The sequence below is a fragment of the Myodes glareolus genome, chromosome 15, assembly GCF_982192425.1.
Source record: "Myodes glareolus chromosome 15, mMyoGla1.1, whole genome shotgun sequence".
NCBI lineage: Eukaryota > Metazoa > Chordata > Mammalia > Rodentia > Cricetidae > Myodes > Myodes glareolus.
Window position 1 is genome coordinate 20,707,949 of NC_142040.1, and position 16,649 is coordinate 20,724,597.

The following is a 16,649-nucleotide window of genomic DNA, read 5'->3' on the forward strand; positions in this document are numbered from 1 at the left end:
GAACTCCCTTCATTTTAAGGCGCCTTGATCATGGTGTCTTATCACAGGTATAAAAAGTAATTGAGATAGCAAGGGAGCCGTGTATCCTAGTTATCAGTAACTGTCAGCCTGACACAGCCTAGAATCACCTGTACTATTCCCTGAGCAGCGCTGTTTTGTCACCACCCCACTCCCAGACAGTGTTTCTCTGTGTAGATCAGGCTGTGCTGGAACTCACTCTGTAGATCAGCTGGCCTCAAACCCAGAGATCTGCCTGCCTCTGCCTCCTGACTGCTCAGATTAAAGCAGCAGTGTCACTATACCTGGCCATCCTGGGCAGTTTAAACAAACTAGCTGAATATGAGCCTGAACCACTGGAAGAACAAGTAAGCAAGCAGCATTCCTCCACGGCTTCTGGATGAACCTCCTGCCTTCACAGCCCTCAGGTATGGATTGTCACCTCAAGTTATAAACCAAATAAATCCCCCTAGTTTCTGTTGGTCTACATTTTATCACAGCATCAAAAAGAAACTAAAATAGCGTGCAAGTCTAAGAATCCAATCCCTGGAGCCCACATAAAAATGCTGAGTATGGTGGCATGGATTTGAAATCGCAGTGCTGGAGACGATGGAGCCTTGGGTCGGCCTGCCCCGCCTAATTGACAATTCCTGGACAGTAAAAGATTCTTTCTCAAAAAATGAAGTGATCATCAACTAAGGAATAACACCCAAGGCTGACTACCCTTGTGCATACACATACAAATATGTGCATCTACATCTGCACTCGTGCATAAACACAAACACACAAATGCATAAAAAAACTGGCAGTATAATCAGTGTTATAAAGTATTATATAAAAATGTATCAAAAAATATTTCTATCAAAACTAAGAAACTAATGTACACAAATCTTAATATTTTACATTTTATATATTTTATTGACGGCTCCTGTTACCTCTTCTTTCAATGCATGTTTCCTCTGTTCCAGACAAATCTCTTTAGCTCTCATCATTTGCAAAGTCTCCTTAGAAACTGCATACTGGAGTTTTTCCATGCGTTCTGCAGCTGCTGCCCACGATGCTTTGCCAAATTTCTTCTGATCTGCTCGCATCCGATCATACACAGCTGGTAATAATAATTTAGCAGAGATAGTTAAGGCCCAAAACTACTAGACACTATGGAACTAAGGTGCTAGATTTCACTGATTCCCACAATAAATTATGTTTAATGTCGCTAATATAGTCTAATACTGTATATTCTCTGTTAGCTTGAGCAATGCTGCATGCCTTTAATCACAACACTCCGAAGGCAGAGGCAGGTAAACCTCCTAAGGTTTTGTCTACAGAATGAATTTCAGACGGAAACAAAACAGAATCAACCTTGAACGTGGGATGGGGAGATGGCTGAGAAGATAAGCATGTTTACTGTTCTTGCAGAAGACCTAAGTTTGGCACCCACACAGCTGTTTACAACTAACTGCAATTACCAGCTCCAGAGAATCGAATGCCTTTTTCTGGTCTCCTCAGGATTCTGTGCACATGTGGTGCACATAAACACACAGACTCACATATATATACATAAGTAAAAAAAATAATCATTTTTTTAAAAAATAGCTTAAAGCTAGGCATGGTGAGTTGAGGCCAGCTTCATTTACATAATGAGTCAGTTACAGGATAGCCAAAGCTACATAGAGACCCTGTTTCAATAAAACAACAAAAATTAATCACAAAAATAACATTTAGGAATGGGGGTGAACATGTTAAAGTGCAATGCATAGCATATTATGCATTAGTTGAAATCTAAGCCCTAAATATTCTAAACATTCAATCCTACATTCCATGGTTCATCATGTATATTCGAAAAATTCTATGACAACCAAACTAATGCCACACACTATTTCAGCTCTCATCCAGAAGGTAAAAATGCAACCATCAGCTATGAAAAGATAACACAAACCTCTTCCTTCCCCCAAAACTCAGTGGTTCGCCTGCTTCTGCATCCCAAGTGCTGGGATTAAAGGCATGTGACAATACCATCTAGAAAGGGATAATGTCTTAGTTTGTAATAACATAGGCCTGATTCAGATGCTAACTATTGACAGACAGTTAATGTTTTCCAGTTTAAAAAAAGCAGAACTAGAGAAACAGCTCAGTGATTAGGTGCACCCACCACTCTTCTAGAGGACAATTAGCAGCACCCACATGAGACAGCACACAAAGACATATAAAGCCAGCTCCAGCAGAGCTAATGCCTTGGGCTCCATGGGAACCTACATATTCATTCATACTCTCTCTCTCTTTCTCTCTCTCTCTCTCTCACACACACACACACACACATTTTAAATATATATCACATAGGTGCAAGCATAAAAGTAATAATAAACTGTTCTAAAAAATACTGATAGGACCATTAACTGTGGTGTCACCTGAAACCTTAACTCTGTATCTTTCTACCTAATCACATTTTAATAAATGAAGCATGTCAATTAGATTAGTTCAAAATGCAATGAGACTCACTGTGACATTCCTTTTATATTTTCAAAGGCGATTAATTTTGTATTGTTACTTTGTCCTAACCATCTTTACAATATAGAATTGTGGTATTCTGAAAGAGAACGACCCCCTATGGGGAATGGCACTATTAGGAGGTTTGGCTTTTAATAAGATTGTGACCTTATTAAAGGAAGTACGTCACTGTGTGGGAATGTGCTTTGAGATCTCATATATGCTCAAACCATGCACAGTGAGTCATTCACTTTCTGTTGCCTACAGATCAAGATATAGAACTCTCAGCTCCTTCTCCAGCACCATGTCTGCTTACACACTACCATATCCCACCATAATGATAATGGACTAAACCTCTGAAACTGTAAGCACAATTAAAGGTTTTCCTTTATAAGAGTTGTGGTCCCGGTGTCTCTTCACAGCAGTAGACACCTAACTATTGTGGAATAATCCTGTACACTGTAAACACATATTGTGCTCACTGTTAAAAAAAAGCTGATTGGCTGATAGTTGGGCAGGAAGAGATTAGGCGAGACAGACTGAGAGAGAGAATGCTGGGGTGAAAAGGAGCAGAGTCAGAAGAGTCACCAGCAGTTGCAAGATGAGCATACCATACTGAGAAAAGGTACTAAGCCACAAAGTAGAGCGTAGATACAAAATATGGGTTAATTTAAATGTAAGAGTTAGCTAGTAATAAGCCAGAGCTATTGGCCCAAGCATTTATAAGTAATATTAAGTCTCAGTGTTGGCTATTTGGGAAATGATCACCAGTACAAGAAAACTCTACCTACACCTAACTAAAGCAGTAGTTGGTACCAGGAACTGGGGGTTTTGCTGTGATAGGCCACCAGAACTTGGCAGCTTCAGTCATGTGATTCTGGCTTTAGAGTGAAGGATAGAAGACAGGGGTTATGGAATCTTCCTATGAGACTAAAGAAAGCCACTGAGACCAGGTATGTGGCAGGGATGTCCCTGTACAGAAGCCCTGAGAGGCCATTGTGTGAAGCTATAAAGGTGAAACCTGGACTGTCTTGGAGAAGTCAGATGTGGGAAATCTGCTAACAGGGAGTGGAATCAGCCCAAAAGAGAGAAATGTGTTGTAGTCAACAAAGCTAAAAGGAGTTGGAAATCAGAAGAATGTTGACATCAGATATGGAATTGCACAGTTAGAAGTTTGCACAGCTGTTTTTTTGTCTTGAGCTTTGGTCCAGTATTTTCTCACCATTCTTCCTTTCCTCCATTATGAAATGATAATGTATATACTATACCATTATATGTAAGAGGTATGTGATATGCTTTTTGATATTACAAGAGAATGCAGTTAAGAGATTGCATGAATCTCAGAAAAGACTTTGAACTTTGGGCTTTTTTAAGTTTGAAATGTTACAAACTAAAAGGACTTTTGGACTAAAAGGGTTTTTGTAAAAATACATTTACAATGATATGGCTACATGCCTATCATAATGAGGGTAAAAGAGTGGAATGTGGTGGTCTGAAAGAAAATGGCCCCACAGAAGTGGCACTATTAGAAGGTATGGCTTTGTTGGAGTATATATGCCTCATAGAGGAAGTATGTATCTATGGGGGTGGAGTATGAGGTCTCCTATGCTCAAGCTACCGCCAGCACACAGTTCACTTCCTGTTGCTGCAGATTGAAATGAAGGACCCTCAGCTCCATCTCCAGCACCATGCTTGTCTGCATGCTATCATCTCACCATGATAACTGACTAAACCTCTAAACTGTAAGTCAGCCCTGATATAGATATGAATAATTTGCATTGGTATGGATTTTAAGGTCAATTTTGTTATATGTATATATTTCTGATCTTGATTGAGGTATTGTAATTGTGTAGTTCATTTAAAAATACAATGTATAATTAAAAATATAGGTTGTTAATGAATAATAATCGATAATAGTCAAACTTGTAGTAATGTTAGTTTGATTTTCTAGATGTGCATAGATATATTTCAGATAGGCATTCTTCATGTCTTTCAAAGACTACAGAACATGGCATTTAATGTTTTAATAACTTAGGGCTTTTCATGACAATGAGACACGTCTGCTCCTGGCAGCACCAATCTACTTCAAGAGGAAGATGGGCATCGAAGAGGCTCCTTATGGAGTTGGTTAGCCATTTGGGCAAGAAACTGCTCTTGCCTGGACTGTTGTATAAACAGGACACAGAGAACCCGCAGAGAGAGGACTGCTGAACTTGCCTAAAGGTAAGATGATCTTTCGGGATTCCTGATTCATGAAAGAGTCTGGGAGACATTCTGCAGGACACAGCAGATAGTGACTGAACTGCCTTTGAATGAAATTTCCTGCTTCATGGAAATGTCTCTGAATACTATGGGCCTGTAGGGTGAATATGGATGCCCAAACAGTACAGAGGAACTTTGGGTGACTGTCCAGGCAGCAAGATGTTCCAAAACATTTCTAGAGTTTTGGAAGTTGTTTGCTTCTTGTTTACTTAGGTAATATTATATCCTTCTAGAGTCTTTGATGGAGTTGAAGAATAGTTAGTTATAGTTATAGTTTTCCATTATTATGATAAAGATGAAATAGATATAAATATTGTAACTGTAATTCTTATTCAATAACTGTTTTGTTATATGCAATTTTACTATGTTAAAGTGAAAGCCTTTCTTTTTTGTTTAAATAGAAAAAGGGGAAATGATGTAGGTGGGCCTTCTGTCTGTGTGTTATTTTCATTGGTTAATAAAGAGACTGCCTTGGCCCTTTGATAGGACAGAAAATTAGGTAGGTGGAGTTAACAGAACAGAATGCTGGGAAGAGGGCAATGAGGCAGATGCCATGAAGCCAGCCACCAGGTCAGACATGCTGAATCTTTCCTCATGGTGCTACACAGATTATTAGAAATGGGTTAATCATAAGATGTGAGAGTTAGCCAGTAACTAACTCTCTAGAGATAATGGGCCAGGCAGTGTTTAGATGAATACAATTGTGCGTTGTTATTTCCGGGGCTAAGTTAGCCGTGCGGGAGCCAGGCGGGACAAAAAGCAGGCCTGCCCGCAGCCCCCACGCTACACAGTCCAATTAAATATTTTCCGTTTTAAGAGTTGCCATGGCCATGGTGTCTCGTCATAGCAATAGAATACTAAGACAAGAATTTAGCAATTTTTTTGCCATAAAAATTTCAGAAATTCTTTTACATGTGCAGGTGTTTTACCTGCATGTGTGTCTGTTCATACCATGTGTGCTTGGTGTCTATGATGGTCAAAAAGGGCACTGGATTTCCTGGAACTGGAATTAACCAACAGAGTGAGCCACCACATGGGTGTTAGGAATTGATCCCAGGTCCTCTGGAAGAAAAATCATGCTCTTGACTACTGGTCCATCATCTCTCCAGCCCCACAACTCTTTTAAGAAGAAATGAATTCATAATAATTTATGTTCATGTTAAAAGATAACTGTACGTCAGCTCCTTATGCCTACTGCTCCCATTCCTATACTGATGCTCAAATATAGCCAGCTTACTTCAAGCCTCTGGTGGTTACTTCAACAATACTGTTATTCCTTGACTTAGTCTTTAAGAATCACCTATGTTCCCAACCTGAGATAAGGAGTTTGCTTCCGCAGAGGATGCACTCCCTTTTCTTATCCTCTCTGAGCTTTGTTGCTATAGTCACAGCTGTTCCTAGGGAATCTTAAGTGAGGGAACAGCTTTTTCCTGAAAATATCTCTTGTTTTCAAAAACTGAATTTTTGTCAGAACTTACAACCATGTTAAAACATGCCTTGACTATATGCTCAATCTATTATTTGTTCAGTCTCTCTAACTTGTCCTTAAAAAAAAAACAATGAACCCACCTTTACTATACCTTCAATTTTCAATGTAATCATATTGCAAAAAAAGCTAAATATATAGCTGGTGTGGGAAGTCCTTCTGTATGTGTTGCTATTGGCTAATGAATAAAGAAGCTGTTTCAGGCAGTGGCTTAGCAGAATAGAGCTAGGCAGGAAAAACTAAACTGAATTTTGGAAGAAGGCAGAGTTAGTAAGACAGCAGTAACTGCGAACACACAGACAAGTCGGAACCTTGCCAGTAAGCCACAGTCACATGGTGATACACAGATTAATAGAAATGAGCTAAATTAAGATGTAAGAGTTAGCCAATAAGAAGCTAGAGCTAATGGGCCAAGCAGTGATTTGATTAATACAGCTTGTGTGGTTATTTAGGGACTGAGCTGCCTGGCGGTGGGAAATGAACTAGCATCCTCTCCCAACATGTAGCTTTGATCTTTTACTATATACACCTCCATGTCCCTGTTTCAAAATCATGTATGTGTGTGTTGTAGTAATCATTTGCTGGAAGCAGCCAACAGGTTGAGAGCAACCTTAAAGGAAAACAAACATCCACTATAAATGTTGGAAGCAACATATAGAGATAGGCTGATAACATGTTTGCAGTTTTGAGTACTATTTTGGGTCATATTATATCAGTGAAACATCTCTTGTAAAACTCTAAAATGTTTATAGAAGAAAATTCATTCCTTTCCCATATCATGTTTTCTGTACTGTTCAATAAATATGGAGAAAAATCCTTTGTTAGGGAAAGACAACAGACAAACATCATACACACACAGACAACAAATTACAGATGTAACAAGATATTAGCAATGAAATTCAAGTTTGTGCTTACTCTTAGTCTAAACTACTCCAAGAGGAAGAACCTTTTTATCATTTAATGCGGCATGAAATCTGTAAGCTTTCAACTCAGCATCTCCTTGAACCTCAATCTTAAGGTCTCAAAGAAAACATCCCTATTGTCTGCTTTGTATCAAATATATTTCTCTTTTTAAAATTTCTGGTCATCTTTTAAAATTGTCTCATATATAACAGCAACTGTAAGATCAAAAGAGTATACTACAAGGGCAAAAACATTCTGTTTTAAGTATGATAAATTTTAAAGTCTTTAAAGTATAATTTTGTAAGAAACTTCATTTATGTGTATATAAATAGCTAATTGCTTCAGTTATGTTTATCCATTAACTGGCTCTATCCAAGATGAAACGATCTCACTGTGTCTGTTTCTGTACTTGAAACATGGCCGGCCTCAGACCTTAGTAGTCTCCCAGATTTTGGCACAACTGAGTCTATGACGGAAGTGCCATTTATGCCATAAAACTCAGCATGCGAACAGTACCACCTGCCAAAGTGAAAACAAAGACCCAATTCAAAGTACCTAATATTGAGAACATCTCTAAATGGATTAACCTTGCTTTTTGGCTTCTTTAGTTCCACATCTGAAGTATGTCAACTCAGAACACAGATTCTGTGCTTAAAAGCTCCCTCTGAAAAAAGGTTCAGGACTACACTGGGATCCCCAACACCCAGTAAAGTTGACAGCCAGCTAAAAAAGACTTCAACCCATGTCTGAGAAGTCTTTTCTGGTGGCTCCTCCAACAGCAGGTACTCTCAAGCTTTTTTATTGATTTACAGAATGCATATGGGTAGACACATGTGCCTAAAAGGAACTGAAAGGAGACCTTGACTTGCTAATAATAGTTACTCTGTGCTAGGGTGAGTGATATTTACCCAACTCTATATAATTATTCTAAACACAAAAAAAATTATTGATCATCAAAAAATGCCTAAGGAATCTTACCGAAAAACTTACCTTTCTGTGCTTTAGCTGTTATTTCAAAGTATCTGACAGTGAGATCCTGGATAGACAGCACAGCCATGTGAGCTTTCCGCTGCCAGTCAGCGTCTTCCTTTTGTAGACTCTCAATTCTTCGAGGTCCCAGATAATCATTCTCCATGGAAATCTTCAGAGAGAAAAAGGGAAAAAAGTCTCTTTACTTATTCTTCAAACATTTAATGAATATTATATACCAGGAACGTCAGGCTTGGTGCTAAAATAAAAAACACTACTTGTATCCTGCTCTTGAAGATACACTACTGATATTTACAGAGTGATTTAATAGTGATGACACGCGAATTTTCCCTCCATGCTTCCCTTTCTACTTTCTTCCACTCTCCCATTCCCTTTTACATATATAGTAACAATACACAAAGAGTTTTGTCATTTCTAAGTATTGAAATAATGAACAATTTATGTTCACACAATAATAATATTTAAGGTTAACAATTCCTTCTGTGATTATATTTAAAAGCCATTAAATATTAAAAAGAGATTTTATGATTGGTGATATTGTAAAAAATATACCCATGTACATACTGAAAGGACTCTAAATAAATTTTCCTTATTTATTGTTCTCATCTTTCAAGTACTAAGGCCTGGCATATCCTAAGCAAACATCTATCCCGTTAAGATAAAAATAATAACAAACTAGCTATGTAGTTTGTGACTGGTAGGTCACAAACAACAAAGGTGAAACAACAATATGAACAGAAATGGATCGTGTATACACACAATCCTGCTTTATCACATTCAGAAGATTGACTAAAAAAAATTAATAACAAACATTTAAGCAGGGTATGGTGGCCCATGTCTATAACTCTAGCTATTAGAAGGCTGAAGCATGAAGGAAAGAAAGTTAAAAATACTGTTAGATAATGAAAAACTAGAGTGTTGGCACGCACCTTTAAGCCCAGTGCTCAGAAGGCAGAGGCAGACTATCTCTTGATAGTCTGGTCTACATGGTAAGTTTCAGAACAGTCAGGGCTACATAGGAAGACCCTGCCTCAAAAAGTGGTGGGAGGTAGTTAAGAGCACTGGCTGCTCTACTAGAGGAACCAGATTCAATTCCCAACACACCTGGGTGATTCACAACTGTCTGTAACTCCAGTCCCAGGGGATCTGACACCCTCTTCTGGCTTCTGTGGGTACCAGGCACACATGTGGTATACAGATGAACATGCAGGCAAAACACCCGTACATATTAAATGAAAAACAGGTAAATCTAACTCACCCTTCAGGTATCAAATCACTGAAAATCACTAATGAATTTCAAAAGTAAAAATAAAACAAGTCATATTCCCTAAGCAATGCAAGAAACAAATTAACCTAAAACTGAAGTAAAAGTTAATCACCTGGTATTTAACACGTTAATTTGAGGGGGAATGGGACTTTAAAAAGGAAAATATCTAGGATTTACTTTTGTGTGTACTGAAATTAATTTTGCAAAGGTCACAGCCAGAGATATAAATCTGGGCATCAACAACACAAAGACAGCATTTATAAAACTCAAAGGGGAAATGAGGTCTTCTAAGGTGTACACACACACACACACACACACACACACACACACACACACAAAATGTTCACTAAACAATGGTGCTCTACAGCAAGAGATTCTACAACTGCCAGAAAGAGCTGAGATAGACATCCAAGAAGATCTTTGAGGAGCGACTAGAGCTGCTAAACAGACTGTCTGAAATAAAGGGGGAGTGAACACCAGACATGGAATGAGAAAGTTTATAGAATCCAATTCTTTTTAATAATAAATGTTTACAAAGTTTCTCATAACACAAAATTATGCTATAACAGTATGCAAATATAGATCAAATCACAGATAAAAATAAATTTCAAATATATAATGAATTTCCAGAGAAATAAAGGCAAAGCATGTAAAATGTGCTACTGATGTCATTTTCAGAGAACAGTTTTCTGGACCAGTCATTTTCTCCCTGTTCAAAAACCGCACCTCCTCTTAGCTAGAGCAATAAGACACCAAAGGGAGATCAAGGGGAAACAAATTGGAAAAGAAGAAGTCAAACTCTCACTGTTTGCTGATGATATGATAGTTTACATAAGCAACCCCAAAAATTCTACCAAGGAACTTCAACTCAGAAACACTTTCAGCAATGTAGCAGGATACAAGATTAACTCAAAAAAAATCAGTAGCCCTCCTGTACACAGATAATAAAAGGGCTGGGGAGGAAATCAGAGAATCAACACCATTCACAATAGCCACAAACAGCATAAAATATTTGAGTAACTCTAACCAAACAAGTGGAAGACTTGGATGACAAGAACTTTAAATCTTTGAAGAAAAAAATTGAAGAAGACACCAGAAAGTGGAAAGATCTCCCATTCTCTTGGATAGGCAGAATTAATATAGTAAAAATGGCAATCTTGCCAAAAGCAATCTACAGAGTCAAGACAATGCCCAGCAAAATTCTTCAAAGACCTCGAAAGAATGGTACTCAACTTCATTTGGAAAAGCAAAAAACCCAGGATTGCCAAAACAATCCTGTGCAATAAAGAACTTCTGGAGGCATCACAATCCCTGACTTCAAACTCTACTACAGAGCTATAGTACTGAAAAGTCTGGTATTGGCATAAAAACAGACAGGAGGACCAAAGAAACTGAATCGAGGACCCAGATATTAAACCACACACCTTCGAACTTTCTTTGACAAAGAAGCAAAATATCAAATAAAAAAAAGAAAGCATATTTAACAAGGTGTTGGCAAAACTGTATATCAACATGTAGAAGAATAAAAATAGACCCATATCTATCACCATGCACAAAACTCAAGACCAAATGGATCAAAGACCTCAACATAAAGCCAGCCACACTGAACCGTTAGAAGAGAAAGTGAGAAGTAAACTTGACGGCATTAGCACAGGAGACCACTTCTTAAATAGAACCCCAGTAGCACAGACACTGAGAGAAACAATTAATAAATGGGACCTCCTCAAACTGAAAAGCTTCTGTAAAGCAAAGGACATGGTCAACAAGACAAAACGACAGCCTACAGAATGGGAAAAGATCTTCACGAACCCCACATCAGACAGAGGCCTGATCTCCAAAATACACAAAGAACTCAAGAAATTGGACACCAAAAGATCATATAATCCAATAAAAAAAGAAAATGGAGCACAGACCTAAACAGAGAACTCTCAACAGAGGAATCTAAAATGGCTGAAAGACACTTAAGGAAATGTTCAACATCCTGAGTCATCAGAGAAATGCAAATCAAAACAACTCTGAGATTCCATCTTATACCTATAAGAATGGCCAAGATCAAAAACACTGATGACAACTTATGCAGGAGAGGTTGTAGAGAAAAGGGAACACTTCTGCATTGCTGGTGGGAATGCAAGCTGGTACAACCCCTTTGGATGTCAGTGTGGCGATTTCTCAGAAAATTAGAAACAACCTTCCTCAAGACCCAGTAATACCACTTTTGGGTATATATCCAAAGGATGCTCAATCGTGTCACAAGGACATGTGCTCAACTATGTTCATAGCAGCTTTGTCATAGCCAGAACCTGGACAACAACCTAAATGTCCTTCAACTGAAGAATAGATAAGAAAAATGTGGTACATACATTTTTCAGCAGAAAAAAATAATGACAGCTTGAATTTTGCAGGAAAATGGATGGAGCTAGAAAACATTATTTTGAGTGAGGTAACCCAGACACAGAAAGATAATTATCACATGGACTCACTCATAGGTGGTTTTTAAACATAAAACAAAGAAAGCCAGCCTACAAACCACAATCCTAGAAAACTTAGACAATGCGGACACTAAGAGAGAGTTACATAGATCTAATCTACATGGGAAGTAGAAAGTAGAAAAAGACAAGATCTACTGAGTAAATTGGGAGCATGGGGACCTTGGGGGAGGATTGAAGAGGAGAGGGAGAGCAAGGGAGGGGAGCAGAGAAAAATGTAAAGCTCAATAAATATCAATAAAAAAATAAAATAATAAAAAAGAAAAAAATGCTAGGTTTGGAATCTGCAAACCCTTTTCAGGTAATGTCAATGGAAAGGCTGCACCTGCAGCCGTCATCCCAGACTTGCTTTTATGGTCCAGCACTAACAGTTCCTTCCTAGACAACAAAATCAAGTCTGCAGCCTTATCAGCCTCATTAACACTTTTTGTTTTGTTTTGTTTTTGTTTTGTTTTTGGTTTTTTGAGACATAGTTTCTCTGTAGCTTTGGTGCCAGTCCTGGAACTAGACCTTGTAGACCAGGCTGGCCTTGAACTCACAGAGATCCAACTGCCTCTGCCTCCCGAATGGCAACATTCTTTTTATAAGGATATAACTCCAGGGGCCCTGCCCTCTGTGTTTAACTCAATAAATTCTGTCCCTTTTTTTTAGTTCTTTCATGTCTAAAAGTGGTGACTATTTTTATAACTGCTTCCTTTGAGGTAGCTTACTTTCTTGCCTTCTTAATTACCTGCTTTACTTTATACCTAGTTAACAAATCTTAGTGTTACAACACTCACTGTTGAAATTACTATCTTGATTTTCTGATCAAACCCCAACAGATTTAACTATGGAATAAAAACTCATTAAACACAAAGAACATACAAATTCAAAGCTCAGAACATTAAGACAGAAATCATTTCCACCTACATGAATAAACTGCGTACCACCCATTAACAGACAAAAGGAGGGATAGACACTGAAAAGACCAAACTTCTGTATTATGGCTTTTGTAGGAGGAGGTTACAAACCAAACAGAATGGCACACTCATCTGATGATAACTTGCACACTGCTGCTGGATTAGCACTTGTCTATCCCCCCCTCACAACACTCACAACAGAACACACACACACACACACACACACACACACACACACACACACACCATACCACACCAAACCAAACCACACAAGTGCGTCAGTTTCCTGTAACGCATTTCTTCTGCTCCTTTGTGGATGATTTTTGAACTCAGCAGCTATATATAATGCTGCAACCCGCTGCTAGAAACCTTGCCTCATCATTTTACTGTACTCAAGGCTCTAAGCAACAATCCTCTCCGAACTTCTTTTCCTAACTTGGGAAACTTGAAGATGTCGCAGCAGCCCTGTTCAGTTGAATTGTGTGCTTAGAAACAATGACAGCTCTGTTTGGAATTCCAAGGATAGAAAGAAAACAGAGCCTGTTTTAACATGGAAAAAGGTATGTGTCAGTTTAGGTAGCCAGGAGAATAAAACTAATTTATAAATACAAATTTTCTGGCACAGAACTCCTTATTATAAAAGTACATCATGAATTTATTATGTTATTTCTATCTGTTGTTAAGATACTGGGAAAACCTAGCTTAAGATTCTTCAGTGAAGCAAATGCCAACACAGATTTATGAACATACTTATTGATACTGTAGTACAATGTAACTTTTCTAGACACTGGGGTTCAATGATAAGCAATTATCAAGAACCATCAGAGCTTGTTAGTATACCAGCCGAGAGTGTGAAATGGGTGTTCTAGCATGCACCTGTAATCCAAGCTACTTGGGGTACCAGCAAAGCAGATACAAAATTCAAAGCCAGACTGGGCAATGAGAGGGCTGAGGGAAACTATCTGAGGGCTTTAAAAGGCCCTGGATGATTCCCTACCAGACCTCTTTGGGCAAAGAACCTAAGCTAACAAGACATGTGGCTAACTGGTATATAAAAAATATTCTATACCACTAATCAGAGAAATTAAGTCAAACCCATAATGAGGTATGATCTCACTCCTATTTAAAGGGGTATTATTAAAAGATAAAAAATTACAAATATTGGGAAGGAGACAAAGAGAGAAGGTTTTGCACACTGTTGGTAGGAACTACTTTGGCAGCACCTCAGACAATTAAAAACAGACCACACATTCTTCCAGTCCTACTTCTAGGTATATGATTCAGGACTTAATGTCTGAGATAGGAGGTTCCAACGTTAACTTCAGCATTGCTCACAAAAATAAAGAGATGAAATGAATGTGTGTGTCCATCAACAGATGAATGGACAAAGAAAACATGAACAAGTATGAATATATATATATATATATATATATATATGCGCACACACACACACACACACACACACAAACACATAAAAATGTCATTTAGCCGGGCAATGGTGGCACACGCCTTTAATCCCAGTACTCAGGGAGGCAGAGGCAAGCGAATCTCTTTGTGTTAAAAGCCAGCCTGGTCTACAAAGTGAGTTCCAGGACAGCTGCAGATACACAGAGAAACCCTGTCTCGGGAGAAAAAAAAATGTCATTCAGCCTTTAACAAAGAATAGAATGGTATTCACTAACTCATGTAGAAGGGAGGGATTTGGGGCTTAGAGAAGGTTTTATGTTAAAGGGTACAAAATTTTATTTAGGAAGACTACTAAAGAGATCTGTTACAACATAGTAAAACATACTTATCAATATGTAATATTCTTTTAAAACAGAACAGCAGATCTTAAGTGTTCTCACCAAAATTTGGTAAAGTATGTAAGATGATAAGTAGTTAAATTTAGCCCTTCTACTATTTTGGGAAGGCAGGGGAGAGAGTGTATTGAGACAGGGTTTCTCTATTTAACTTGTAGACCAGGCTGGCCTCAAACACACAGAGATCTGCCTGTCTCTGTTTCCTGAGTGCTGGGATCAAAGAGTGTGCACCACCATGACCAATTTAGCCCTTGTATGTGTATAAATAAAACAAAACACTATTGTATATGAAAATAGTTTGTTAGGTTAAATACTAAATCTATAAAGGCACTGCTAAATTGATTTACTTCGATATATCGATGAAATGAGATCTTACTGCTGTAGTCTATGTCTAATTCCCAAACTTGTTCCCCATGATGGTAGTGATGGCGAGGGGCCTGGTAAGAAGCTCTCAGTTCAGCTTATTGCACCCTCAGAAGGGACTGTGGACTGGATGACTGCATGATCTTATGCTCATACTTCCACTCCTATTACTGCGACCACCAAAAGGGGGTTTAATGAAGGCCTCGCCAGAGCCTGCACCATGACTCAGACTATCTTCCCTTGTTATTACAAGCAGCCTACCTTGGTCACTTTGTTGTAGTAACAGAACAGACCAGTATACTGACATACTATAATTATTACTGAGTCTTTCAACCTATTAATGTGCAATACCTCTCAAGTTAGGTGCTCTATAGTTTCTGCCAAATTTTGGGATTTATTTGTCCTGTGCTGCTGGGAACTGCATCCCAGGGCAATAGGCACAGTAAGACAGTTACTCTACTACAGTGACCTCAGCATTACTTTAAGTAAGAATTGTGTTACTGAAAGTTTGGTGTACAAGAACTGTTAAAGTAAGTAGCATTATAAAAATTTTCAATTTTCAGTTGTTCATATCTAGAAGACAATATACAACCAAATCTTTCATAATGACTGTACACATTAAACTTACATATTCTTCCTAACAGCTCTTTTGAGTCCTTAGAATTTTCTACGTGATCTTCCTAAAAATAATGGGCCTTATTTCAGTTTTTCCAATTTATGTATTATTTCTTTTTTTGTATTTTTATTATACTTCTTTGTATTATACCTTTACATAATATTTTACAGACTTTTTGGACTGGTTAGATCTCTGGAATACTACTGAGTAAAAGGAGTGAAAAGATGGAAATGGAAGCTGGGAATGGTGACATGTAATGATATTTTGACAAATAAAGCTTGCTTGAAGATAAGAATGTAGAGCTAAGCCACTACAGGCCAGAGAGTGGTGGCACACATCTTTAATCCCAGGACTAGAGATAGAGGGATCTGTTAGTTCAAAGCCACCCTGGACTACACAAGATTGAGTCTGTCTAAAATAGAAACAGAGCTCACACAAAGGTGATCCTAGCACTTGGGGTCACACGCCTTTAACCCCAGCACTAGGGAGGTGGAGACAGGAACGATATGGCTGGGTGGAGAAAGAATACAAAGGCTAAGAGACAGGAACTCAGATTCAGTTTCATGTTTGAGACAGCTGCAGTCTGAGGAAAAAGTCTGAGGACAGAATGGCCCCTTCAGTCTGAGCATTGGTAGAGTAAAAGGTCTCATCCCAGCACTCGGGAGGGCAGAGGTGGGCAAATCTCTGTAAGTTGGAGGCCAGTCTGGTCTACAAGAGCTAGTTCCTGGACAGGCTCCAAAGCTACAGAGAAACCCTAGGGATGGGAGAGGGGAGGTCCTTCTAGTGGCTGGTCAATCTGCTTCTCAGCATTAATCCCTATATCTGACACTGAGATTTTATTAAGACCAACTAGAATTCATGTTACAGTGGCACACCCCTCTAGTCCCAGTGCTCAAGAGAAAAGAGGCAGAAAAATCTCTGAGTTCATGCCTGGTCTACATAGTGAGCTGAAGGATTGACAGGATTATAAAAAGAGAGACCCTGTTATAAAATAAAACAAAACAATTTCCACACAAACACTACTTTCTTTTAAAAAAAAAAAAAAAGTCATTTAGATGAATTGTAAAATACATATTTTTCATGTAACCAGGGTT

The 16,649-nt window shown here is 38.4% G+C and overlaps 1 protein-coding gene across 1 annotated transcript in view; it reads right to left on the reverse strand.

The window, feature by feature from the left end:
* Jmy (junction mediating and regulatory protein, p53 cofactor) overlaps positions 1–16,649 on the reverse strand; it is a 73,157-nt gene that overhangs the window by 35,971 nt on the left and 20,537 nt on the right. The window contains 2 exon segments of the mRNA XM_048455831.3: positions 933–1,102; positions 8,123–8,273. Coding sequence (XP_048311788.3) covers positions 933–1,102; positions 8,123–8,273 — 321 coding nt within the window.